The 27,963-nt window shown below is 41.7% G+C and overlaps 1 protein-coding gene across 4 annotated transcripts in view; it reads left to right on the plus strand.

Moving 5' to 3' along the window:
* Positions 1-27,963, plus strand: part of EBF1 (EBF transcription factor 1) — a 386,949-nt gene that overhangs the window by 256,274 nt on the left and 102,712 nt on the right. The window contains exons 8-9 of one of the 4 annotated variants that reach the window (XM_084884650.1): positions 104-221; positions 27,557-27,690. In XM_084884650.1, the coding sequence (XP_084740776.1) occupies positions 104-221; positions 27,557-27,690 (252 nt within the window). Of the gene's footprint in view, positions 1-103; positions 246-27,556; positions 27,691-27,963 lie in introns of all 4 variants that reach the window. The other 3 variants (XM_084884648.1, XM_084884651.1, XM_084884649.1) reach the window with 3 other exon arrangements.

Genomic DNA, 27,963 nt, shown 5'->3' on the forward strand with positions numbered 1-27,963 from the left:
TGCAATTTTCTTCAGCTCCCAGCTGTTATTTATTTAACTTGAGTTTATTACCCTCCGTGCTTTTATATTAAAATGTTCATTCATCTCTCTCTTCTGTCTCCAGGTCGTGGTGTCTACGACAGTCAATGTGGATGGCCATGTCCTGGCAGTCTCTGATAACATGTTTGTCCACAATAACTCCAAGCATGGGCGGAGGGCTCGGAGGCTTGACCCCTCGGAAGGTACGCCCTCTTATCTGGAACATGGTAGGCAAATCATTTTCATTGGTTGACATTGTTACCTTTAACTGTGAACTTATTTTGGTTTCTTTCTTCCAACTCCACCACATTTTCTACCCCATTTCAAATTTCCAATGTCCTGTTGAAGAAGACAGGGAGACATCTTTGAGTCTTGCCCTTGCCTGTTGCACAGTTTTCTACCTTGGAAATTGGTTGATATTATCTTTCCTTTTAAGTCAGAAGGAGACCTGGATCCCTGCTTTATTTTAAACTTCCACTTGACTGACAAATAAAGACCAAAGCAGGATCACAAAAATCATGACACATTTTGAGCTTACAGTTGACTTGATTGTACAATGAACTCCATCCTCCTTGCTGGTGGTGTATCTCTGTGACTACATACTTAACTGCATTTGGAGATAAAATTTAAAAGCTAGGTTGGAGGCAGTATCTGAATATGCAGCCCAAACTAAATGTTTCTCCCATGCCCTGTGCAGACCCTCATCACCACATGGCAGAGCCTACTTTCTGTAGGTAGCCTTTGGTGGGGAGAAATCACATTTGTCTTAAATTTATGGCTAATGAGTTGTGCCTTCGAGTGAACTGGAGGATACCAGATAAAATTTTAAATGAAGAAAAGTGAATGCCACTCAAAAGAACCATGGTCCAACTGAGTATATGTGTGAATGTTTCAGCACTACATGTATTGGTAACGTATCATCCATACTTCCATCTGTCCATCTATCCATTATCAATGCAAATTCTATCCATTCGTCTTCTCATTGCATCCATCTCTCTGTTCATCCATTCATTTGTCTATCATCCACCTGTCCATCCATTCATCCATCCATCAATACACCCATCTTTCATCCATCCATCCATCCATCCATCCATCCATCCAAGAAACAGTGACTGAGCCTACTCGATACCAATCACCATGTTAGATTTTTACCATCTGCTTTTTAAGCTCTTAATTCATTTCCCTACTTCACTTTCCAGTTTGCTAGATCAGCAGGATTCTTTGTAAAACACTACCATACAAATTACCACTGATGGCCTGACTTTTCCATGGGCGTGAGCAGTCCATGATGTAGTCCACAAGGTAGAAATTGCCCTTTCCTGGCAGCATCCCACTTGAATGAACACACCACTATCATCATCCTTTGCCTGATTTTATTTGCCTGTGCTTATGGAATACACAAACTGTGCTTTTTATTAATTAGCCAGATGTAACTCTTTCAGAAGGGATTCTTCACTACATCCAGTTTTACAGGCTTTTTAAGGTAAACCATCATCTTTCAAAAGCTGTTACTTTATGGTTTCATTAGTGCTGAGATGGATGGATATTACTTTTTTGCAGGAGGCCATTTGAAACACTTGCTCATGATTACATTCACAGTTCCATTTCTGTACTTAAAATTATTCTGATCCTCACTTTACGGTATTATTGCCTTCTTAATACCTTTGGACTCACTTAAGGCAATGAAGATGTTTAGGTAAAAGGAAAGAGGAAAAGATAAGTAAACACTAGTGGGCACAGTTTGGAGAGCTCTGGCTTAAAAGTTGAAGTCTTGTTTTTGACTGTGATTGGTTAGTTACTGTCCTGTCTGGGACACACTGAAGTCACTTTGAAATGTGCCAGTCATGGGTTCACATGTGCTCCAAGTGCAGAGCTTACTCTGCATGCATTCCTGTCCTAGGGAAGCAGGGGAGAGAACACAGGTGCCAGGCCAATCGACCCTCCACCAAAGAAACCAACACAAACAGCAGAAAACAACCAGGTAGAAAGGACACCTCTTGGTGTGGAGGTCAGGAACATTATTTCACTTCATGATGAGTTGGAAAGAGTCTTATAATTGGAATCAGGGAACCTAAATTGAATTTGTAGTTTCACCTCTACCCTTGGTGTGACCTTGAACAAGTCATCTTATATCTTTTGGTATCCTTAGTTTCCTTCTTAGTAAAACAAAGGTGATGTTCTTCAGGGTGGGGGATGGGGTAGAAAAATGGCTACCCCCTTAGGCTGGGGCTGGTCACACACACACACAGGGGAAGTGGGCTGGGTGGAGACTGCGGAACAAGAGACATGCTCCACCGCCTCAGCCCCAGGCAGTTGTCACCAAGGGGAGTGAAAGCCCAGTGGGGCCAGATGTTCCATTTTGGCAGGACTCCTAATTTTTAATTGTTGGTAACTAATTACAAAATTTTAAACCCCGGAGAGAGAAGAGGGGGTAAAAGTCACCAGGAGGAATATAGCCATGGGCTGACAATTTGGAGTCTCTATACTTCTCCCAGCTTAATATTTTTATTTCTAGGCATACACATTAATATTTTAGTTATGATATTATATTATCCTAAGCTTTTTATTTTTTATTTTTAAAATCCTCACTTGACGATATGTTTTGATTGATTTTTAGAATGAAAGGAAGAGAGGGAGTAAGAGAAAGAGAAACATCGATGTGAGAGAAACATCAATGGGTCACCTTCCATTTGCACCCTGACTAGGGATAGAATCTGCAACCTAGATATGTACCCTGACCGAGACTCAAACCTGCAACCTTTTGGTGTCTGAGATGACACTCCAACTGACTGAGCTACCTGGCCAAGGCTTTTTTATGTTTTAAAGACAATATTTTATTCATCTGCTTCAGTTTAGCAGTCCACAACTGGCCGTGTTATTATTAGCGAATGATTCAAAGAAATGATGACATTTCACTATTTGTTAATGGTTAATCATTGTTGAGGATGTGGGGGTGTCCTACCTCCTTTAGCTAGGGGGCCTCCCGCTCTCCAAAGCCTTACTTCACTTCTCTCCAGAAGATTCAAAGGGTAGACAGCCCCTTAAAGCTCTTAGTAACAACAGTGCCATGGAAATCTGCTTCTTTGTAGAATGAATCAACCAACCACACATAACCACCCACTCATGTGGACACTTCAAGTTGATAGCTACATACATATCTACTCAGCAAAGGGTGACGATGGGCTTTCATTGGTGGTGTGTGGGTGTGGGCCTATGATGCTAACTCACGTTTGATTTTGGGTATGGTAATGCTTTATCTGGCCATTGAAAAATCCTATTAGCAATTGCCCTTTTGAAGACTTGCGGAACCCCGCCCCACTCCTTGGCCCCTCCACTTCAGCAGCTACTGCAGAGTGTGACTACCAGGTATTTTTGCCTCTTAGGTGACCTGTAGGAGCCTTCGTTTTCCCTCATTCTGGGCTTTTCACCTTCTCATTTACAGGTAGCCTAAATTATTTTGAGCTGCTGCACATCTCTATTTATATCCTGCATGTCAGACAGTTGGAGGAAAGTTCCCTTTCTTGGCTCAAATCTTTCTGTGAATGAGAGAAATAGAGACCATGCTTCACACTCATGCAGTCTCCCTGTGTGACCCACACACTCACCGCCCTTGTGCTCACATAACTGTCCCCGTATTTCAAGTAAAAGAGTTGCCAAAGGCAAATTTATTTCCTGGAATCTTGTGTGATCCACAGAGGGTGAATGAATCCCTGCTTGCTGAAGCTGTTGGTAACTGCTCTCAGCCTCTTTTTCCTCATTCATAAATACTGAGGTGTACGGGAGAGTTTAAGGTAGTGAGGTTTCCTCCTTAAGCAATAGCTTTATGGGAGAGGTCTGGTTGGAGAGAGAGGCAGCCTCAGGACTTAACTGCTCTCAGTGTTCCAATTTTTGAAAAAGTGCAGGCATAGGGCCAGGCACTGAATTGTTGCCACCACGGTTGTGTACAGCTCTGGCTTGTGTGCCTGCCCTGTGTCCCCCTCACGTGGGCAAATTCCTGGGACTGTGCAGTGGGGATCTTCGAAGGGCTTGGCGAGTGTTAACATTGCCCTTGTTCTCCTGACTTTCAGGTTGTGTTTACTTGGGTTTAAGGACAACTGTGGCATTAGTTTCTTTATCTTTTCCACCCCCATGGCAAAATGCGGTGCCCTCACAGAGCTACAGTGCAGGGCCCCTGTGAGCTTGCACGCGCTAACACTTTATTACCTAATGATCTAATATGCAACAAGGCAAAGAGCTGGTGCTCATCATCCTGACATCGAGCCGGGAGAAGTGACTAAATTGCTTTATGTACCATTAGCGCTCGCAGCTGTGGTGAACTCACTGGCAGCGTTTATGCAAATGCTAGTGAAGACACTCCAGTGGCTTTGTCAGGAAGCCGTCTGACAAGCAGTTTAAATGCTCATTTTTTTTTTTTTAAGGGGACTTTAAAAATTTTGATGTGCATGTGTTTTTCTCACTTCCTCCTTTTTTTCTTCCCTCCACTCTTCCCCCTTTACGGACTATTTATTCCTGATCACCGGGGATGTCTGAGCGGGCAGGGAGATAAGGCCCCAGTCAGCTGTTCGTATTTAGGGATATTTATTATTGTTGTGCATTTGTGTTGTTGTATATTTCATATTTATTTTAAAAATAAGTAGAACTGTGGTTAATCAAGAATTTTTAGAAGATGAACATTTTAATGTTCATGAGTTCTTACCTGGGGTCCTACTTGGCTTCTTGGCTCAAATACAGAGGGTTTAACACACCCCTACTTTTTAAAAATGGAAAACGATGGACATTTAGCTTTTGTGGGCATCAGATATGAATGAATTGAATTTCCCTTCAATGTAATTATACAGATTGAGATGTGAAGTATACTTGTGCCAGGATCCAAAAGTAAACAGAATAAAAACAAAAGTGGGATTTGGTCAAACTAAAAGCCCTTGTAGAAGAGTTGTGTCAGAATCACAGGGCCTTCTCCTTGCTAAGATTATGGCATTAGAGAAATAGAATCCCATTTGCCCCACCACCAGTTAGCTCTGACCTTTCCACTGTAGTGTTCCCTCCCAGCTGTCCCTGACAATATGGTGTTATTCTTGCTCTTTAGCGTTTGACCTTCTTTAATCCTTCTGCTCCAGACAGAAGCGGTGTTTGCTTCCGTTGCTTGCCCCTGGGTATCCGGTCCCATTGCCTCCCGGTGCCCAGCTGCACTTAAATTTGCTGTTTTATGGACATGGAGAGAGATGGGTCAGGCCTGGAGATTACTCCTTGGGAGACAGCATAGAGCTTCCAACAGAATGGAGCCAGCCTCCTCTTCTCCCCTCTGTTAACGAGGTGATAAGAAGGAGCCAGTGAATCTCAGCTGGGTCTATGAGAACTAGCATCCACCTGTCTGACTGGAGAGCTGGATTCTGGTCCTGACTCTGCCATTAACGAGCTGGGTGACTCTGGGAAGTCCACTTTGCTTCCGTGGCCTCCATTTTGTATGTTAATAATGAGGTCTGGGTTGGGTCATCTTTAGACCTCCTTTTAACATGCCCATTTTTGGGGTGTTCTGAACTGAAGCATTGACACATGCCTTCCCTAGTCTGACACCTATTTCAAGAGATGCCTCTGGAAAGACAGGACTTGAGGAGAACAGAGAAATCCCCTGGCTATTTCTAGGTTAACCCTTCCTTTGGATCTTTAGCCAAAGAATAAGGTGTCAGCACAGTGAACTTCAAATATTCCTTCCTCCATTCATTCATACTAAGCATCCACTACATGCCAGACACTAAGCTGGGTACAGTAGCCATCCAAGGCAGATACAGTCACTGTCTCCAAAGAATTTATGATATAAATAGAGAAGAAAAACATTAAGCAAAACTTCTAACTCCTTAGAGTTGTGCATAAAAGAGGGATGACAAGAGGAGTGAGGTGTCAGGGAAGCCTTTCTATGAGGAAATGACATTTATGCCCAAACCTAAGAGATGAGTAAGTCTTCACCAGGCAAAGGGGACAGAAACAAATTTTCAGGCAGAGAGAACAGAACATACAAAGGCTGTTTTGCTAAGTGAGTTCAAGGCACCAAAAGAGATAGGGATGGCTCCTGCTGCTCCAGCCACCGGGAGGATGGCAGGAGAGGAGGCTGAGCTGGCTGCTGAGGGCCAGGTCACTCAGGCCCACATGGGATGCCCAGGCCCTGGTTGTGGCAGTTGTGAAATGGGGGTGGAGTGGAGGGAACCAACCAAGCAGGGATTTGATGAACTCAGTTATAATTACATGAACTGCTTCTGTGTCATGAGAGCCCAGGGCAAGATTGCTCTGAGTTGCTTATAACTTTGCCCTTCTCTGCCAGCCTCTGGAAGTTCACCAGGGAGTTGGCTGTGTCTTGAAGCCGTCCCCCTGATCACTTCTCATTCCATCAACAGTGCGTGTGTTCAAAATAAGAAGAAAGTCTAACATTTGAGGGTTCTTTTTCCTCAATGGCTTTGGCTTATGAATTCACTATTTCTTTTTCATAATTAGCTTAGAAAAAGTTTACCTATTGACTTCTTTTTGAACTTGTAGAGACCTTTTTTTTCTTCTTTTTTTTTTTTTTTCCTTTTTTTCTTTTTAGGGCTTGCTGTTATTTGACCTAGGAAATGTAAATTACTTGTCTGGTCCAAAAATTAAAATGGGTTGAGTGGAAATAAACCAAACAACAAAGAGAAATGCACCCTCCCAAAATGTCTCTCTCCTCTGCCACCATGGTCAATAGCCGAGTCACAGCACATGCTGAGTGAAGAGCCATTCAAGTATGGAGGCCATGCAACAAATCTCCTAGAGACCCAGAGAGGAGATCCAACCGGCTCAGGCCACATAGCTATTTTCTGTCAAAAGCCATTTAGTACTCTCTGCTGGCTGGCAAGGGTGAAAATCAGGCGTTGCACAACTAAAAGGTCACTTGGTTACACAGTATGTTGGAGAACGGGGGGTCCACCCCTGATGCCTGTGCCGTCCAGGTTGGCCTAGGCTTGCAGGGACCTCTGGGATCCCAAGGATCATGAGAAGGTTGTGTGTGAAATCTCTCCAGCCTCCTGACAGAAACGCACCTTCAGATCACACGGGCAGAGGATGAGGGACTCACAGCTTTGCACTTAGAGTTTCAGTGAGAACTCCAGCCAGGTCTCCTTTGGCAAGAGCATTTTGGTGAAGGGTCCAAAGTTAAGTAGAACAATAGCAGCAGCAATTTTTGCTACTGAGGGTGGCATATTGTATCTTATCAATTGATTTTCCTATTTGAGAAAGCAAGACAGATGTAAGAACAGGACATTAAGGTTAAGAATACCCAGATGTGTCACAAAGCAGAGCATGATGGCCCCAGATTTTCAAGCATCAAATCAGGCCTTTTTCTTTGAGCAATAGGGAGCATGTCTTTTGTCTTTCCTCACAATGGAAAGGACTCCGCAAGAAGTCAAGATAATGAACAAGGATCTAAGTGAAGACTGACTTTCAGTGTATTCCCTGAATAATCCTCAGAGCAGGTAATGCCAGAAGTGTTGGGAACTTGGTAGCCAGCAGACTCTCAGGGTCAGGCAGATTAAAGTGTTCATGAGCCACAGGTCACTGCGAAGCAGGTGGTCTACGTTATCCTTGTTTGAATATGACACCACCAACAGCATTGGTGACAAAGGAGAAACAGTGCTCAGACTTTACTGTCTGGCTTAATGATGATGATCAGGCCAGGTAGTAATATGTATTATTATTGCTATCATTGTTATTTTTGGACTAATAGAAACTAACACTTATGGAGCATTTACTATGTGCCAGCACTGTGGTGATCATTTTATTTATACAATCTTATCAAATCCTTACCCATATAAGGACCTTTAATAATTATTATCCCCATTTTACAGATGAGAAAACTGAGCTTTTGAGAGGGTCGGTAACTTATCCAAAGACACAACACTAATCCTATGTGGACCTGGGACGGGATCCCAGATCTACCTAACCATATAGCTCTGTGTAATAGTAGAAGTATTAAGAATGATGACAATACACATTCATTGAGCCCTTCTCATGCTGGCACATAGCTGCTATAGACACCCCACTGTCAGATGAAGAAACTGAGGCTAAAGAGCAGTTAGGCAACTTGCCCAGAGATGCACAGCACATAAGCTGTGGATGTGGGTCAAACCCAGGGAACCCCTACCACTTGCTCTGAACATGATTCTTAAATTATTTTCATCTCCTCTCTCATGTTCCTTTTTTTTTCTCTCCCAATACAAGGAAGGCAATTTATGCTGGTCTTAAATAGACCTTTCAAACGTTAGCCCAGAGCACATCTTTTTATTTTTTGATGGGCATGCTGTGTATGTTTATGTTTACCTTAGAGTTCATTTTCCTTCAATAACCTGTGTTTTCTTCCCGTGGCTATATCACATTGTGCTAGTCAAATAAAGAAAATGCTGACTTTATTTGATGACTGGCATGTTGTCTTTAGGGCTGGCAAGTTAACAAGGAGGCTGAGAATATTTTATTTATTTGCAAGGATCTTCTAATTCATCTCTGTAGATATCATATGTTGACCATATGGGCTCTCTGGCGTGTATGCAAGGCAGAGAAAAAGGAGATCACGAGAAAACTGGGAGACTGTGAGTTAGGTGTTAGGATACTGACCGTATCCTTGTGAAGGTACTGAAGGGTTACTAAGCCTCATGCTCCAGGTAACACGGGAAACTGATATGCATTCTGGAAGGATGTTGTCTTAAATTTCTTGACAGACCCATAAATAGTGGGAAACTTCCAGATATTTTTTGTGATCTAATAAAATGAATGAGCCACACCTAACTTACTTTAATAAATATGTGGGCAATGGTGTGGGGAAGGAGAGCAGTACTTTCTGCTTATATTTTGGACAGAAAATGGGCAGACATTTTATTTTTAAAAATCTATATTTGATTTATTTTGGACAGAGAGAGGGAGAGATAAAAACATCAATGATGAGAGAGAATCATTGATGGGCTGCCTCCTGCACGCCCCCTACTGGCAATTGAACCATGACCTCCTGGTTCATAGATCCACATGCAACCCCTGAGCACACTGGCTGGGCAATTGCAGACTTTTTTAAAGACTAATTTTATAATCTCATATTTGATTACAAAAGCATCATAATTCCAGTTTTGTTTATGCGATCGTTAATTGATTGTTCTAAACCAAGGGCCCCATTCTACTTACGTGCTTGAGTACCTTCCCTCAGGAGAATTTTGGAGGATTCAGATGAGGTGAATATACCAATAAAAGTTTCTCTTTGTTGCCACACACATTCTGAAGATAATATCTTTAGGAGCAGTGTGGCCAGGAGTAGGTTTGAGTCATATTTGACTGAACATTTTCAGTTATATGTACTTCGATTTCTTTGGGCCTCAGTTTCCTCATCTATTAAAGGGGTGCAGCCTTGGTAGAGCTGCACTGGTGATCTGTTGTTTGAATCCTGATGATTCTGTGAGAGGTCTGTTTATAGGAGGTGCCATACACACAGCCTTGATGAATTGCCTCCAAAGCCATGGTCATTCCACAGGTCAGATCCAAGGCAAACTTCCCTTCACCATGGGCATTTCTGCAGGAGGTTCACAGTGGGTCCCAGGAGGCCTGGAAAAGCCACAAAGTGTGGCTTACACAGCCACATATGCCTTAGGTAGCTCTAATCTGATGTTCTTTCCTCTGAATTCCTTCCACTGAGATGGTATTGTGTTCAGTCCACTCAGTGTTCACTAGGGAGCTTTAGGCTAGGTTTCCCATGCAGTATGTGAGATGGGGAGACATATTTTTAAAAAAATTAAATATGTATATGTAATTATCTATTTGAACACAAAAAAGCCAACAACATCAAAAAAAAAAAATCACCAAAGCATCTTAAAGTCTCACAGCTATTATTGCTTAGGGCAAGACTGAATTTAAGGAGAAAGTAAGTCAATATAAACAGAATTGCAACTAAATAATAAGTCATAATGTAAGTGGTACTGAGGTGCAGCAAAGAACAGTTTGAGAGTTGTTAAGGGTGGGCAAGTAGTAATTCTTTCCAGTTACCAGGAAAAAGGACCCTGGGGAAAATTTTTTTAAAGTTAAATATTGTTATTTAAAAAATATTTTTAGCTCATTGACTATTAGAACAGAATTAATGTCTGCATAGGATTTTAAAAATCAAAATGTCTCCCACTCTGGCTTGTGTGCTCAGTAGTTAGAGCATTGTCCCATTCCCTAAAGGGTGGTGGGTTCGGTTCTGGTCAGGGCACATACCCAGATCTCGGGTTCGTCCCCCTCCCTGCCCTCTCCCCCAGGGGTGCTTGCAAGAGACACCTAATTGATGTTTCTCTTTCACATTGATATCTCTCTCTCTTCCTCTCCCTTCTCTCTCTCTGGAATAAGCATGTTAAACTCAAAGGCTAACACGGGCCAAATAAATGAGGCATGTGGCTTGTGGGTCACCAGTTCGACATGCTTGCTCTAGAATCAATGGAAAACACCCTCCGGTAAGGATTAAAAAACGAAAACCACAAATGTCTCCCAAGCTGTTAACTCTGGGTTTTTAAACAAGCAGTGTCTGCATGCTGAAGAGGAGAAATTAGTGTAGAAAGGGAGGATTTGAGTCAAGGAGAGCCTCAGCCGGGTCCACCCAGGCAGTGCATTATGATAATATACATGGAGCCAGCTCGACCCTGAGCAGAGCTGACATTGTCAGGGGCAGGATTGCCCATCAATTTCCAAGAAAGGATTTGAGTTCAAATGACAGAAAGAGCAGCAACTGTGTTGAAACTGATGCATGGGGGAGGGGTGGGGCAGGCAGGAACCAGCCAGGCCTAAAGACAGGAAGCACTGGTACCTCCGGAAGGGGGTGGCTCTGTTTTCTCATCTGGCTGCTACCCTTCCTTCTAACCTTAACATCTGTCAGCAAGATCCACCTGGGCCCTTGCATGATGAGAACCCACTGTAGGGGGAGCTTACTGGTGCTAATTTTAACCCCCAAGAGAATAGAGTGTCTGCAGCTGGAGTGAGGGCCAGGTCAGCCTAGGAAACTGGATTCTGTGGAGTCAGTTGCTTATCCACTGAGGAAGCACAGTGAGGGTGTAGGGACAATTATTAATAACCACTGGAAGACTTCTCAACATTTAAGCTACTCTGTTTGGTTCCTCAGTCTCATACCAATTCTGATCATTCTTCTTCTGTGCATGTGCTTATTCACCCATTCAATCATTCATCTATTTAACATATATGTATTGGCTGCCTGCTGTATTAGACAATAGGTTTGCAGAGGTGAACAAGGCAGGGATAGCTGTTGACATTATCAGGCATATAGTCGTGGATGTGTGTATCTGAGTGTTGATATTAAGCAAGTAAGTGCATCCAGAATTATGTAAAGTGCAATGATGGTAGGCATGATAAGGAAAAATATAGACTGCTAAGAGAACTTTCAACAGGGGGACTCAGCCAAGTTCGAAGAACCAGGGACACTTTTAAAATTTAAAATGAAAATAACATTTCATCAAGCAAAGAGGAAAGAGCTTTCTTGGTAGAGGGGAAAGCATGTCCAAAATTCCATGTGAGGACCAAATATCAGAAGCTTGTGGAAGGGCTGTTTGGGAAGGTGTGCTGGGTCTGAGATCCATTTCTGAGAAAACAAATCTGGAAATTTCTCCTAGGTTGGATTTTCTTTTAATTGGAGATATGACTCAATGTATTTTCTTCATCACAGGCTAACTGAACTCTTTGCCCAGGAAAATGCTAGCTTTAGGCCAATGTTTGCAGTGAAGATAATTCTGCTCTTATAAAAGCAGGCTATGAGCATCTATTATTGTCAGGTTCAGTGCTAAGTACTTGGTATCGTCTCTTGTAATGCTCTCAACCACCATAGGAGGGCACTACTATTTTCTTCATTCAGCAATGAGGGAGACTGAGACCATCCTTCAAAGAGTCTGTTGAAGCTCCTAAAAGAGTTAGGTAGCAGTGGACCTCTAGGTAGCTGACACAGGCGGTCATCACCACTGTTCTTTTCCACTGTTGAGTCAGTGCTAGTCCCCTCACGTTATACTTCAGAGGTGGAAAGAAATTCTCTTGCTATTTGATCACGTAATATAATTCCTGCTTCAATGGAAGCAAATTGACGACTTTACTCAAAGGCAAATTGAAAAGCCAGATCTGTGCTCAATCCCCAGGGAACGCTAGCTGGCATATGCAGTGATATATGGGAAGGTGCTTTTCTGGGTTAAGATAAAAAATCCTGGTATCACGTCACGCTATCGGGCATCCCATCTCAGCCTCCCTGTGCCAGCCCTGCAACTTGAAATACTCAGTGGACAGAAATGAAACTTTATAGAAATTAGGTGATCATCATCCTTATCAGATGAATACGATGCCATCAGCATGACTTGAGCATCCTCAGAAAGAAAAGAAAAAAAGAGATTTACCTGGAGAGGAGCAAGAGAAAGTCTGAGGCATGGATTGTAGGTCTTTTCTGCCAGCCTACTACAGATGACCTAGTAATTAAAATCCTGCTTAAACGTATGTTCAGTCATAACAGAGGCTAACAGACCTGGGAAACCAGATGGTAACCAGAGAAGGAAAAGTAAAACACAAAAGTAACACTCTCCAGCCCACAGGGCATAGAAATAGATCTGAATTGGCCAAATACTTATCTGACTACTAAGCATGAAAGCAGAACCCAAGTACTAATATATTTTTATCCCAATCTGTGAAATTAATCAATATTTATATGCGAACATATGCTCCTGTGTTGCTGGCTTATTTAGTAGACAGTTGTAATCAACTGGACATTAGTCATTCAAAGCCACATTCGTCACCTGTAGTTCTGGGAGGATGTGCAGCAGGAAAACATGGGAAATCGAAGCAGTCAATGCTAGGTTTGGGGCCTCTTCTCAACACATGACTTTTTTTTTAGTCCTTACCCAAGGATATTTTTTCCCCCCATTGATATTTTAGAGAAGGGAAGGGAGGGGCGGATGCACAGAGAGAGATAACTGAAGTGAGAGAAACACATCACTGGTTGCTTTCTACATGCACTCAGACCAGGGCTGAGGATCAAACCTGCAACCTAGGTACATGACCTTGATCAGAATCAAACCCATGACTCTTCAGTCCACAGGCTAGTGCTCTAACCACTGACCAAACCAGTCAGGGCCACATGTTTTTTTTTTCATCAACTTTGGGGCAAAGTAATAAAAGTTTCAAGAGAAGAGCATATATAAAATACAAATAGCGGTAGACTTTAGATGTTATTTAGAAGACTGATTAAAGTTAATGTGGTTGGTACAAATGGTGAACTTTCTTTAATTCCTTATTATTCTTTGTCTATTTTTCTTTTGAGCACAGTTGGCAAGCCAATAATATGAGCACTACTATGTGCTGGGCCTGAGGTAGATGCTTTTAGGGACATTATTAGGATGGGTGAGGGGAATGTATCTCAGCAGTTCCAATGTATTTTATCATTTCTTTGTAGAGGAGAAAAAGAGAATTTTTGTCATTCTTTGCTAAAATCTGGCTGAATCATCAAACCAGCTGTATTCTTCCAGTAACTATTATGTGCAACAAATCTATAAGGTTGTACCTCAGATTCCTCTACCTTTCAACTTGGGTAAAATCCTAGAAACACTTCTTGATTTGGTTAGCTAAAGCCTGTGGAATCCAACTCTTATTGTTGAAAATAAAATTAAAAAAAGAAAACAGTTGGGGAAAATGTTATTAAGGTATTGTTTTAAGATAACCTATTTTATCAGTAAACTTTTATTATGTTGTATATGCGCAAAATTATATAATGAACATAATTGAGGTGAAAATGTCCATATTGAGAATGAAAGTTAAGGGGAACTACCCTTCACTTTAAAAATGTAAGTTCTCACAGTGCTGCTATCACTGGTATTAGATGTTTAAACTCTGTGTGTTTAGCAGCCCAACTTGTAACAATAGAAAAGCTTCTCAGCCTGGAAGTCTGGCAGTGTTTTCAATGTTCCTGTGTTTAAGTTGGCACCTGCAGCATTATATTAGGATGCCATATTTTGAAGTTGGAAATAGAAGAAGGTAGAGAGAGATTTTACTATAATTCATACATGGGGCTGAGTCTTAAGGGGAAAATAACTTTACTTGGAAACAGAGAAGTAATATTCTGTAAAGTTAATAAATATCCACCCTCTATCTTGGGAATAAGGAATTGCACAACTAAGATTTTATGGGACTTTGGCTGAGTTTATATGATTACAGTGAAGATTTTAGCCAAACTGAACAGGAATTTTAAATAAATACCACAGTTTAAGGGTAGTTTGGGTGTTTTAAATATTTGACTTTGTCAACCAATGTGGATTCTCAAAGTCTCAAGTTCAAATGCGTCTCTGAGATCAGGTACCTCATTTGTAAAGTAGAAATTTAGATTAACATCTGCTTACCTACAACTCAGGGTTGATATTAAGAATAATTGAGATAATGTATGAACAAGTCCTTTGAAAACTTAACATGCGAGTTAATTGTCAGGTATTGATTAAGTGCAGAGAACTGTCTATCCAGTTTGTGAATGAATGAGGTCCCTGCCTTCAAGGGATGCATAGAGTTGATTGACAGTAGGATTGATTTACATAATACATACATGCGCAGCTACACACATACACATATACATATATCAAGATAAAAGTTTAAGGAAAAGTGCAGTAAGTGGCAGATGAATGGGAAAGACATGAAGAAGTTCACTGAATGGCTAGTGTTGTGTGGATGGAGACAGAAATAAGTAGCTTCACACAGAAGACCAGTCTTCTTGGCAAATACTATTTGAGTAGAAGTGAGTGATGCAACCTTCTTGAAAAAGAAATGGTAGGGATGTGCAAAGTATGTTTGGAGACAGTGAATATGGAGAGCTTGTCATCGAGTTCTTCATTTTCTTCTTCCCCTTCTTCCTCCTGCTTTTCCTGCAACTTCTGGTCGTCTTCTCTCTCACTTTTATTCATTGTACACTCTGTACATGCAGATTAACTCATGTAAACCACCTCATGAGGTGGCTTCTCTCATAATTACTGCTTCCAATTAAAGTGATAGAAATGGAGGCTTAAGGAAAGTAACTTGCCCAGGTAATTTGCTAAGTGATGAAGCTGGAAGGCAAGCCGAGGGCTCCTGAAGCCAGAGCCAGTGGCCTTAGCTGCTGCCTAGTCCTGCCTGCAGTCAGGGAGAGCTGGGGAGTGAGGTTGGAAGGCAGAACTGGCCAGACTCATGAGGTGGACTTGATCGTGTAGGCTAATGGGAAACACCAGAAAGCTTTGGATCAGGGTGGGAACATTTTGAAAGCTGGCATCTGAGGGAGGAAAATTAACCTCGGTTTTTGATATGTCGAGGGGACTTTTCACATAATTAAATCACATAGTAAAATGAATCACAAACAGGCAAGCGTGAGTGTTTGCTCTTTGGACTTCAGAGTGAAAAGCCCAGATCCCACCAAGTAATTGTTGAGAAAGCTGAGTCACTCCTCATGAAGTTCAAATGGAAATGGAATTCCCACTCGCCTTCGCAGCTCTGCCTGGATAAATTTGATGATACACATTCCTGTGCTGGTGATGTCACTGATCATCACCACGGGAACATCTGTGCTCCAACAAACACTGGAGTTGCAGCGTCACTGAATGTGTCAGGGAGGAGAGGAAACTGGCTCAGGGCGATAAGGCTCTCCAGAATAAAAGTTCACTCAACTACATTAGCAGTGGCAGCCTTGGTCCTGGAGAGAAATATAAGAATTAATTTTCCGAAAAGCACAAAGTGGGAGTCATGCATTGCTGAAGGTTGGGCAAGGTTGATTTTGAGATGCTGCTCACATTCAAAATCGAGTTTCCTTGAAGAATCACTCTCTATGCTGTTTTACATGATGACAGCAGAAATCCTTTAGGAGCAGGGATCTCGCCTCCCAAACAGCTCACAGCAAACCTCCTGCATGGCAGAGGAAGGCTAGCTGGGGACTGCTGTCTGGTTCTGGGAGAGGCCTCGAACAATCAGAAGTAGAATTGACCATGGTTGTGGTTTGCATTTATTTGATGAGTTAGTTGCAGTATTAGTTATGTAGTTGCAGAGATAAATAACTAAAAATCGGTTCTTGACCCTCCATGGATTTATAGAAGTTGCACATGGGTGAATCAGATCATGGACTGAATCCAGAGTTGAGGTATATTTAGGTTTAATTTGTATGGTGCCTAAAGAAATGATATATTTGTTGCTTTGCAATGAAAAATAATGAAACTTTATATGAAAATCTGGATTTGCAAATTCTGTTTGTATTCAGAAGATCTGAGAGGGCTGGAATCACATTCTCAAATGACAACAGTTTGATCAAACTGAGGACTTATGTCCCTTTTAGATGAGGTATAAACTCTTTAGTTAGCTGCAGTCCCCACCTCTCCCATGGTGTTACCCCTAGCCAATTTTAGTTACTTACCTTCCTGTCTGGCCCATGAGCATTTGATTTTGTGATCATTGGTGGTGGTATTAGAGAGTAATCATTTCTAGCAAGGCTCCTGGTTTATGGAAGGCATCCCTAAATGGTAGCTCTGATTATTATTTGTCAATTACAGGCTCAGGTATTTAAACATGATCCTCAGGTTAGCACTGTCCAATAGAACTTCCAGTAATGATGGAAATGTTCTATCTCTGGTCTGCCCAACATGATAGTCACAAGTCCCATATAGCTATTAGCCACTTGAAATGTGGCTAGTATGACTAAGGAAATTTCTTTTTTTTTTTTTTTTAAATGTAATTAATTGAAAATGAGATTTAATAGCCACATGTGGCTAGTGGGTACTATATTGGGCAAAGCAGATTTAAGTAATGGGATTGAACACCCAGTCAGGTGTCCTTGCTTAGAATAAAATGTGGAGAATAGACACGGTTGTGTGCGGGGGCATGTTCATTTTACAAGAGATTACTTTCTAGTGGGCTTCATCACACAACATCACCTCCTTTCGAAAAGGAAACCTCCCTTATTACCCAACTAGACTTCTTGTCGATTTAAGGAGCCAAAGCTGTGTGTTTTCAAGATGTTGACCGTCCATCCTTACCAATAAGAACAAGTCATTGAAGCATGAATGGGAAGGTTTACTGCTCTCTGCTCCCTGACTGTCCTGTTAAGGGTACTGCATAAATATAGAACCTAGACCTGTGGGTGGGAAAGCCTAACTTCTTTGATGAGCTGCTTGACTGACCCTGTCATTCATGAGAGCATAGAGCCCAGAGCCAATGCTGTCCAGGGGACGGTGGAAAGGCGAAGGAAGCCAGCTGACTGCCAGAGGGATGCTACATTCCTAGAGCCAGGGCTCCGTGGGCTGCCTGCCGTCTCTGTGGCTTCCACCACAAGCACACATTGATCGCATCGGATGATCACATTGCCTTAAACCAGCTACAAAGTAGGATTCTCAAAGATCCCTCTGTCATGCAACTTACTCATTTGCATGTTGTTTGCCCGAAAGTTTCTGACACTGACCTGCTTTGCTGAGCCCAGCAGTCAGAGCCCTCCCTTCCTTCCTTTGTCACAGGTCTGGAAACCCCAGAACCATTTACCAGACTTCAGCCTATTGGTAACTTAGCAGGCTCTGTCCTGAAACTTGCCCCAAGCCAACTTGTGTGGCTGATAAATAATATCATGATTTCTAGGGATCTATGTACAGGAGGGCAAAACTGACATCAGCCTGTTTCATTCAAGATGAAGCTCTGAATTACACCCCTCCCTCAAAAAAAAAAAAAAAAAAAAAAAAAGCCTCCTTAAAAACACAGAAAACCTAATGAAAATGATAGAAACTGCTATTGAAGCTAATTTTGTCACATGATGACTAATACCAGTCCTCTTGTAATGGGAAGAAAAGAGAACAAAACACACATGAGCATATCCTGCCTGGATCATTCATCTGCTCAGAGTTACAGATCATCTATTCTTACAGTCGATTCTGCAGAGAGGAGGCCCCTTCTTCCTTTCCCCTCTCTATGGACAAATGTCCATGTAAACCTCTCAGAAGACATGGATGTGAATGGGCCCTAGGATTCAATAGGAGAGAAAGACAAAGCCCTCTAACAACAACCACCACCAAAGCATAATCTGCAAACTTTTAAATTCCATCTTAGGAAAATTCTTCACCAAAAATGTGTTCTAGAAAAAAGACCAAGCTTATCTCAATGGAGACTAACGAACAAAATGTTAAATTTTCTGCATGTGTCTATTTTTTAATGTTGAATTTAGGTTCAGCTCCAAGACCCAAGAAGGCTAAAAATTCATATTCAGATAAGGAGAGAGAAACCTTGGCGGACAGATGGAGCCGAATTCGGCATAAAGGTTTAATCCTATCAGGCCGATTCCTGTATGACCATCTGGGTAATCCGGCACAAACATTCAAGGCCTGTTAACAATACGGCTCCAGCCAAGATTAACGTCACCCATTTTCCACTAGACTTGTTCATGTTTGCCTTTATGATTTTCCAGACCCAGGACGATGGCTTGTGAATCAAGACTTGAGTATTCCTTGACGAAGCAGTGACTTTTTTTTTTTAACTTGAAAATTGTTTCCTTTATACAATACTAGAGGTTCAGTGCACAAAATTCAGGTGGGGGGGGGGCAGGTCCCTCAGCCTGGCCTGCACCTTCTTGCAATCTGGGACACTGCATGCTCCAGTGACCATATTTTCATACAGGTGAAAGGCATCTTGCTATTGTATGAGCAGCTACATTTTTTTTTTTTGCCCTGATTATAAAAAGTAGTATATAACATGATCCTTCTGAGGCATTAGTACCATTTTCCCCATCTTATGGGTGGAAATACTGAAGTAGAGAGAAGTAATTGGCTTTGTCACACAGTTATAAGTGTCAGAATTAGGGCAGATCACAAAATGTGCAAGCCAGAGTCCATGCATGTCATTGCTGCATCATCCTGTTTTTTTAGTGTTAGAGTTTTAATTTTTAAATCTAAGCAACCATTCCCAATATATAGGGTGGGGTCTCTAGGTCTGGCAGGTGATCAGGGGTGACCAGCAAGTGGGGTGATCAGGAGGCCCTGCTGGCACCCACCTTGGCTGGCGGCCTGGTGCTGCATACTGGCTGGCCCTGCCTCACCAATCGCCATCACCAGTTGCCTTCCTCTAGAGGGGCTGATGCTCAACACCGAAGCTTTCTCCTATTGATTGAGCATCTGCCCCCTGGTGGTCAATGTATGTCATAGCGACTGGTCATTCTGCTGTTTGGTCAATTTGCATATTAGGCTTTTATTATAGAGGATTGGGTGTCCATTTTTGGAAAGTTATTTTAATTTCCCTTTCTTCCTTGGCTTTGATAACTAGAACTTTTTTCACAACAGGATAAACAGGAGAATTGGGAAAAAAATAAATTTGTGTGTGAAAGTTCTTCTTGTTAGGAAGAAAAGAGTTATTTACTTATTGTAGAATCAGAGGCAAGTGAATGTATTATTGTTGCAACGGATATCACAATTGGACCCATGAATAATTCATTTTGAGGATTCTCTCACCCTCCATGATAATTTTTCCCCATTATTTTGCAATGGTGTTGCTGACAATCATAGAACGAGAGAGAGAAGAAATAAGGAAGGCTGATAGTAGTATATGTTATTAGCTGCTCCAGGATTAATATTTTGTGCATTTCAATTTTGGGTGTGACAGATCAAACAGGAGGCAGAGAACAGTACATTCTCACACCCTTGAGCTATAAAATTCTAAGCTTCCAAAGTGTTTTTAACAAACATTTATTTTTACATATTATGAAACAATGCTGTGTTGCATGTCATTAAATCAATAAGTCTTAACAAGTGCAGTTTAGAAGTTATAGGTGCATCAAAATGTCAAGATTTTTCACTGCTAAATCATTAAATAATGGTGTATAGTGAACCTGTACAGATGTGGCTCTCAGGTAGACAAACTTAGAAATACAAAAGCGCTTGCCCTGGCATGTTCAGCTTACAATTGTTACACCAAGATTTGTTTTTCCCTTCCTCGAATGCCATGTCCACTGACTGTTGAGGAATTGTGCTAATTCGGAATAGAATAGGAAAGCTACACAATATCCAGGTGGTAGATACACTTGGACTTGGTCTTTGTTTAGCAAATGGCATAGCTTGGACTTTAGCCATGGTGCTAAGTTTAGCTACACGTGGTGCTAGTTCTCCCTACCAAGTTAACCCTGCCTTGATATCGATGGGTGTTGGATTTGTGTCTCCATCTTGTGATCAGGACTTTTCCCTTTTCTCTTTTCTGTGAGAACCATTAATGCTGTCAAAGCAAAGGGCTTCCTTGCCAAGTGAAGTCACTTTGGAATAAAGGATGAAAAACACTTGAAATTCTTGATCTCCTTATTTAATATTTAATTGATTTAATTGCATCTGGAGTTGAGAAATCTCTATATCATGGGTTACATTTCTCTTGAAAATGACAAACATCTCTCTCTCACACACACAGAGGCTCTTTTGCATAGATAATATATGATTCTTTGCCAAGTAATATCTAGATATGCTAGTGGGTGGAATAGTAAATACAGACCAATAACAAAACAAAATTAAAATCTTAATAAACAATAAAATGCTTAACTGCATAGTCCAATTACTGAAAAACAAAAAGGAAGGCAGAAATAAATCTGGTACCTCAAAGCAAGAGAGTAAGAGTTACAAAGATTGCTATCTCTTATTCAGGAAACTACCCAGTTTTTTTTTTTTTTTGTTTTTTGTTTTTTTTTTGCCCATTTTCTGCCTATGAGTCTTTGGGGCCATTAGGATTCTGCAAGTGAAGTTCTCACAGGCTGGCGCTAGGGTTCAGGTCAGGCATCATAACTGCTACTGGTTTCTAAGGCACCAGAAAGAGGGTGGGTAGACTCTGAATAGATTTGCCTCCTGTACAGGGGGAAAACAAGGAGGGCCAATCTTCTCCTAGGATGAATACCGGGTCCTCTTTCCTGGCCAGTAGCTGCCAGTTGTCAGGATCAGAGAACACTGGTGTTGGTGGCACTGAGCTGTGTGCAGTCAGATAAGTCATGTCACTCAAAAGACCCGGATATTGGTGTGCTGAGTCCAAGTGGGGATACATTGTGTCCCCATTGTCTCTGAACAGGTTTCTCTCAGGCACAACTTCACCCAAATCAAGTAGAGACGAGGGAGAAAGGCCTGAGTCTTTATGGGGCCACAACTGTCCCGAAGAAATGAACTGAGCTCATGGGTTTTGCAACCTTTTCTGCCAAGTCTCAGGAGCATGGGACACTAAAATTAGAGCCAATTCCTCATTTCTGAAAAGATTGCCATGAATATCCATTCCAGGCAAAGTGTGGATGCCAACCCCACCGCCTCCATGGATCGAACTGGCTGCTTAGTAAGTCACTGGACTGGAAGTTCCTAGGAAAGTTTTCCAATAAACTACATTCTCTCAGTGATGAGACTTTAGGGCATTCTAGTAAATAAATAAACTGGCTAATGGGGAGCTGATGATAACGACAATAATTACTTGCCAGCGTCTAGGGTACTATCTCACAGGCACAAAGCACATGTAGGCACTTGATGCATTTTGCCACGAGTCTACGAGGTGGGCACCCAGGGGGCAGCCACAGCTAAGAGAGGGGAAGGTAAATGACTACTTCAAGGTCACACGAAGGGGTAGATGTGTAATGTAAACAGCTGGTGCTCTTCCCTGTATTCCAATCCTATAACACTCTGAATGTGAAAATCCACTTAATGTAATCGCATCTTTCTGGCTTTACTCAGAAGCCACGTGGGCTGGTGCGGACATTGTCTCCACTATAAGCACCCATAACCTGTTCGGTGGAAATGCTCATCCATTGAGAGTTCTGGTTAATAAAATGCCAGAGGAGGAAAGCCTACATCCTTTTCAAAGCCACACACGATGGAAACGGGAAAGGACCTTGTACCTGTGTTTGTCGGATTTCACCTTGAGATTTAGAATGGGATTAGAACATTTCTAAATGTGTGCATTTTAGCAGCCGATCCAGGCTTGTTTCCCCAGCGAACTTGAATACGGGAATGGGGAATAAAAGCACCCACAGTGGCCCTCTAACGGGACATCAACTGTTTCAAAAGCCTGGTCTAGGGGATAAAGGATGATAAACGCTGAACCCGAGTCACCTCTCCAACCCCTCCCCCCCCCCCCCCAAACAAGTGAGGTATTGATCGAGGCACAAAGAGATTTCAGAGGCGAAAGCAAGAGCAGCCCCAGGACCCCGCTGATTGCTGCACACACCACTAATTCACCTCAATGGGCAGGCACCTCTGAGCTCAATTAACCCTTATTCCCAAGGCCACCCATAAACCCCGAGGTAAACATGGTCCTCCTGGCCCTTGCTCTCTCCCCGTGAAATAGATCATCTCTATTGGAGGCGGAGTGGCAATTCCCGCTTATAAATTCACCTTGCAAATAAAGAGCCCAGTGCTCCGATGCGAGCAAGCAGGCCCTCGAATCTTGTAACATTGATCCTGTACGTACATCAGGAAATTTTAAACTGCTGAGGGCATCTGTGATTTCTTCTTCTGCCTTCCGCGGCTATGGGGAGGAAATAGAAACGCTCAGGAGGTAGAGCAGGTGACTTCAGAGTCCCCTGGCACCGCTGTCTGCACACAGAACGTTCGCTGTTAAATATGTACTGGAGGCTGAACAGTTTCTTCCTCCCTCCACCCCCCACCCCCCACCTCCTCTTTCTTCCCTCGCTTTTCCTCACCCCGACCATTGTTCAGAAGCAAATTGGAAATCTGGTAATTAGGCCCTGACTCGCGGTGTAGTATTAGAGTCTCGAGCCAAAGTTCAACACCCTGAAATGAAATTTAAACCAATTAATCTGTTAGATTTTTATCACTTGTCCGTGTTTTCTCAGCAATTCCCCCAGCACGTGGCCTTTGATCAACTCTCATGCAAACGCTAAAATGTGTGCCTGCTGCTAGCAAGATGGGAATGACATTAACATGGTCCTCATAAAACAATCAGAGCAAAGAAGCCCTCAGACAGACAGGGCATAGTAATATTTAATAAAAGCGCACACATAATCTCCAGAATTAGCATTTTGTGCCTCGCAGTACCTTTGGGAGAAGAGCTTTTATTTGTGGAGTGATCATTATTATAACAAAGAAGAGCTACCTAATAATTTCCACTTTAACTCTGCAATGTGCCATGAGCGTTTCAGAGCCATTATGCTAAACTGTGGTGGGGTAATCACGTTATTGTCATCATGTGAAGGAAGGAAAATCTCTATTTTAGTGGCTGTTGGGGGGTAGTGGGGGGAGAAGTAAAAAAGAAAAAAAAAAGCAGCAGCAAAAATACCAACCACTCCGAACTTTTGTGTTTAATAAGGTTTGCAAACAGGAATTGGCTAGCAGTCCTTGTGGATACGTAAATGTGTGAAAATTCATTGGTGAGGAAGAACATCTATTAATTAAGTCAAGATTTTGGCTGGTAAAAGTGGTTTTGTATTCAAACCCCCTCTTCTTGCCGCATTTTGTAATATTTTCTTGGAGATAGAATTTTATTGATTATTAGACTCCTGGGCTGTATCGAATTCTTTTATAAATCTTTTCACCCTCAAAGTCCACTGACTACATCTTCTGCGACTGTATTAAAAACTATCTCTCCTCCTCTCACCTCTGGGTTTCCCTGGGTATCCTGAGCGCAGGAGAAATAAGTCCTGTGCCATTAGATGACTGAGCTTCCTTAGAGACAGCCAAAAGGAAGAGGAAAGGAGAGGCTCAGGGTCTGTTTCTCAGCACAGCGTGGCTTAAAAAAAAAATCACCACCAGTTTGCTTTTAAAAAGCACAATCTTTACCTCCCACAGAGTCAAATGCTCTGCTGTTATTTATTTTTTATGTATAATAATGTATTACCTCAATATATGCTCATTGAAAAAATTCAAACCCTACAGATGTGTACAGAGTCTAATTGAATGGTCACCCTTCTCTGTTAGTTTCACGTTAGTCACATTCCTTTTGCATGTGGACACACTGACAAGAGTTGGTGTACATCCTTCCAGACCTTTGTCTATCATACCTGTTCACTGATAATTGCATACACGCACACATACATACAAACAAACTCACACTCATGCTCTCCCATTCTTATGCACATACAGGCTCATATATATCATGTTTAAATAAACAAGGTTACATTATTCTCCAGAAAACAAATTGTGTTTTTCCCTCCCTAATGTATTTTGACATCTACCCATGTCAGTTTATAGAATTTGTTTTCATCTGTTCTAAGGACCCTCCTAATATTCTATAGTATGGATATACCATGGTTTGTTTAATCACTCTCTAGCCGGGGGCACCTAGACTCTTGGATATTTTACTGTCAGGGCTGCTGTGGACATTTGGGTACCTTAGTTTGGTCATACTTGCAAGAATTTGTTTAGTCTGGCAAATTCATGACTCAGGTGGAAGGGTAAAATGACATTCTGTGAGTTCAATCTACTCATCAACATTTTGTTTAGCCAACACAATTTATTGAATTAGTTGCCAACGTTTAAAGATTTGGAAATTTCACATAAAAGTCTAGGTTCCTATCTTTTTTTCTGAAGTCCCACCCCAACCTGGGCTTGCGTTTGTGTGCAGTTACCAATGGCTGGAGCTGAGTAGCAGTGACACCTTTAGGTGGGGGGCGCATTCAAAAACTGTCAGTGTCCTGTCATTCCCCATTGCTTCTCCAGTTCCTAGTGTCAGTGGCCATCCCTCCCTCTCATGCTTGTTCTGAGACCCTGCACTGTTTTATTCATCTGTGTTTCTTGACTTGACCTGTATGGATCTGTCAGTTCTTAACACCTGTTCCTGGGCCTGGTCTTTTAGGTAGAGTATTTTCTACCATGCACCACTGACATTTTAGAGTTCATCATGTTGGATGGATCATCCCAGGCAGTGTCAGATACTCAGCATTCTTAGCCTCCTGATGCTAGATGCCGGTAACATCTCATTCTTACTCCTCTCTCTCGGTGGCACAGTCCATGATTCCTTTACATATTTTCCTAGCTTCCCACGGGGGAAGTATTATAGAGCTTCCGCTCAAGACTGCTAAGAGGTCCAGATGTGTAAGAGCGCCTCTAGAACCAGGTGAAGCCTAAACTTAGAAAGGGCTGCATGCCTTACCTGTTCTAAAAATGGTGTCTAGTCTCCAAGCAGGCACAGTGGCTGACATTGAGTATTGAGGTAGGATGGACCAGGAGGTGAGATGTGCCACTCCTTTCCTGGGGTACTTCCTTCAAGACTTTTTTCTCTCTCCAAAAATCTAATAAGATAGTGCCATATATTGTCTCCTCACCAAGCTTGCTGCTCTTTCTCTCTTCCTACAAGTTGCATCTAGCTTTGTTTCTGGACAGTTGCTCACACATTTTGAAGACACACTTTTTCTCAGGAAATGTTTGAAAGCACACACACAAACACACATGCACACATATTCACATGCCTTCTGTATCCTACAAATAACAAACGAAAGAAGAGAAAGAGGGAGGGGCTCAAGTTTAAATCCAGCAGGTGTTGCTATGCTGTTGTAACATCTTAACTATAGATGAGTCTCAAAGATACACCAACACATTCTGTCTCCTTCTGTACAATGAAGAGGAAGCCTGGAGGAGACCATATTTATCCAAAGAAACAAACTTGTATGACTAAAAAACAAATTAAGAATTAAAAAAATTAAAAGAAATCCCCAAGCTAATCCAGACATAAACACCATGAAAATTTTGTGTTTTATGAAGGTAATCACAGGATCCGCATTTAATAATACCACCATCAGGAGGGACTCTGTCAAGGCCAGTTCATTTAAACCAATATCCCATTCTTCTCAGAATTATGAAGAGATAGAGCAAGACCCCTTCTACTCTAGCAACTGATTATACTGAGTTTGAAATTAAGAGTTAAGATTTTGAGACATTAACTAGAATTTTTCCAAGCTGCTTTTATTTGAAGAATTTTACATCGTTGTGAAATGAAGTTTATTTCTCTCATAATTTGCTTGAAATCATACATAATAGTTTATCCTTGGTTTGGGGTACTTGATTATGCATGCAAACCTGTTTTACTTTTAGAGAAAAATGTTGCTAAACAAGAAGTCCTGGGCCCGTGGAACTGTGAATCACAACCTTTGTGTGTGTGTTAAAAATTGGACAAAAATTTTTCAAGTCATGAATAATTTACATTTTCTTGATTAATTATTTTGTTTTGGGGGGAAAGTGGAGGAGAGAAAAGGCATCCGAGCTGCCCATTTTGAGTTGTAAATGCATTACTCTGAGTTCAGCCAACGTGAAATGTTTAGTTTGGATATTTCTTAATTTTTCTGTGCAATTTTATAAGATTAATTTGAACCAAAATCAAACCCACTCTGCTTGTTTGTGTGGCTGCACGTGAGCAATGGTCCCATTGGGCTGGGCTTCATATTTTCTTTCTTGCAAAAGTTAAAGCATGACTTTTTGCCAAATTTGACAAAGTCCAATAATTTTTTGCCAGTTTTTTTTTGTCCCATTAAAATTAACTGGTGCTCACATTGGCTTCAATACTTGGAAAGTCAGTCTTGGATACTTAATAAATTTTTTTATAGAGGAGGGTCTCATTTTCTCTCCTGGCACAACACATTCCTCACTTGAGAATTTTGCTTTGGTCGTGTTCATAAAAGTAATCATGGCAAAAGCAGCGTGGCATCGCAGAGTTAAAAATCCTCAGGGGAAGGAAGGTGCCCTGTGAGACAGTTCTAAAACATAATCCTACAATTACATTTATGCCCAGTAATTCTCTTGAAAGTACACCATGCTCATCAGGCAAATCACCTCCAGTCTGTTTGGAATTGCAGTATTCGCAAATTATTTCCCATCTCCAAGGGCCATTTATAATGGAAAAAATAAGAGATATGAAATTCCGAAAAAGTCAGTTCTAGGAGTTTATGCCTGGGAATGACAGCAAAACAAAGGTCATGAGACTCTGTGGTTCAGCCCTGACTCAGCTGTGCAGTTGCATAACTCACCCCAAGTGACCTGTGCATGTTGCACCTATAAAAAGGAATCCATAACATTTAATGAAAAAAAATTTTAATGATTTTTAATGAGGAATGTTCTACACTAGTATTACAGACAAAAGGCATTCAGCAAGAATAATTTTTTGCTCATGCCTCCTTTCCTGCTTCCCATTGGACAGAAATGTTTGTCTAGAAAAATCTATGAGCTTATTTTCAGGATGTATATTTCATTATGAAGCAATTCTATAAGTGTTCCAGTGTGTTCCAAAAAGCCATTCATTGTTCATTTTTTATAATTTGTAATATTTCGTAAATTAAACATTGCTTCCATTTCATAAGATTTCAGGTTTGAAAATGATTTGGGGGAAAACATATGTCTCTCAGTAGAAAGAATGAAAGAATGCTTTTTTAAAAACTGAGAAATTGCACCCTAAGGTTTCTGGTCCTAATGTGGCTAAGAAACGCTGAGATCTTGCAGGACTTTTTGTTCGTGAAAAGATAAAAGATTTTTTTTTCTTTTTCTCAAGTCTCCCATCATTAAAGTTTGATTCTAACAGCAGACTCCTTCTCTTTTTCATGTGTGTTGAAAAGCAGCTACTCCCTGTATCAAAGCCATCAGCCCGAGTGAAGGATGGACGACGGGAGGCGCGACTGTGATCATCATAGGGGACAATTTCTTTGATGGGTTACAGGTCATATTCGGTACCATGCTGGTCTGGAGTGAGGTAGGTGTTGTCTGAACATTAATATCTAATAGCTTGGTCTAGTGGAAGATCCTGTCTACACTTGAATGTCTAATAGAGTGTGTGGAATTGGTGGTGCCACCCTGGGTGGGCCAGCACCTGGGTCCAGGACTCCAGGAAACTAGGAAAGATGGGTTGGGCTTACCAGGAGGCAGCCCTTTTCACTGAAATGACTTCCATCCCTTGACCCATTAGCAATGGGAGAGTTTTCGTTTGGTCATTTGTCCTGTTGGGCTTGCCATGAGGTGGAGGTCC

Source organism: Pipistrellus hanaki (genome assembly GCF_964339955.1).
Source record: "Pipistrellus hanaki genome assembly, chromosome: 5".
Lineage (NCBI taxonomy): Eukaryota > Metazoa > Chordata > Mammalia > Chiroptera > Vespertilionidae > Pipistrellus > Pipistrellus hanaki.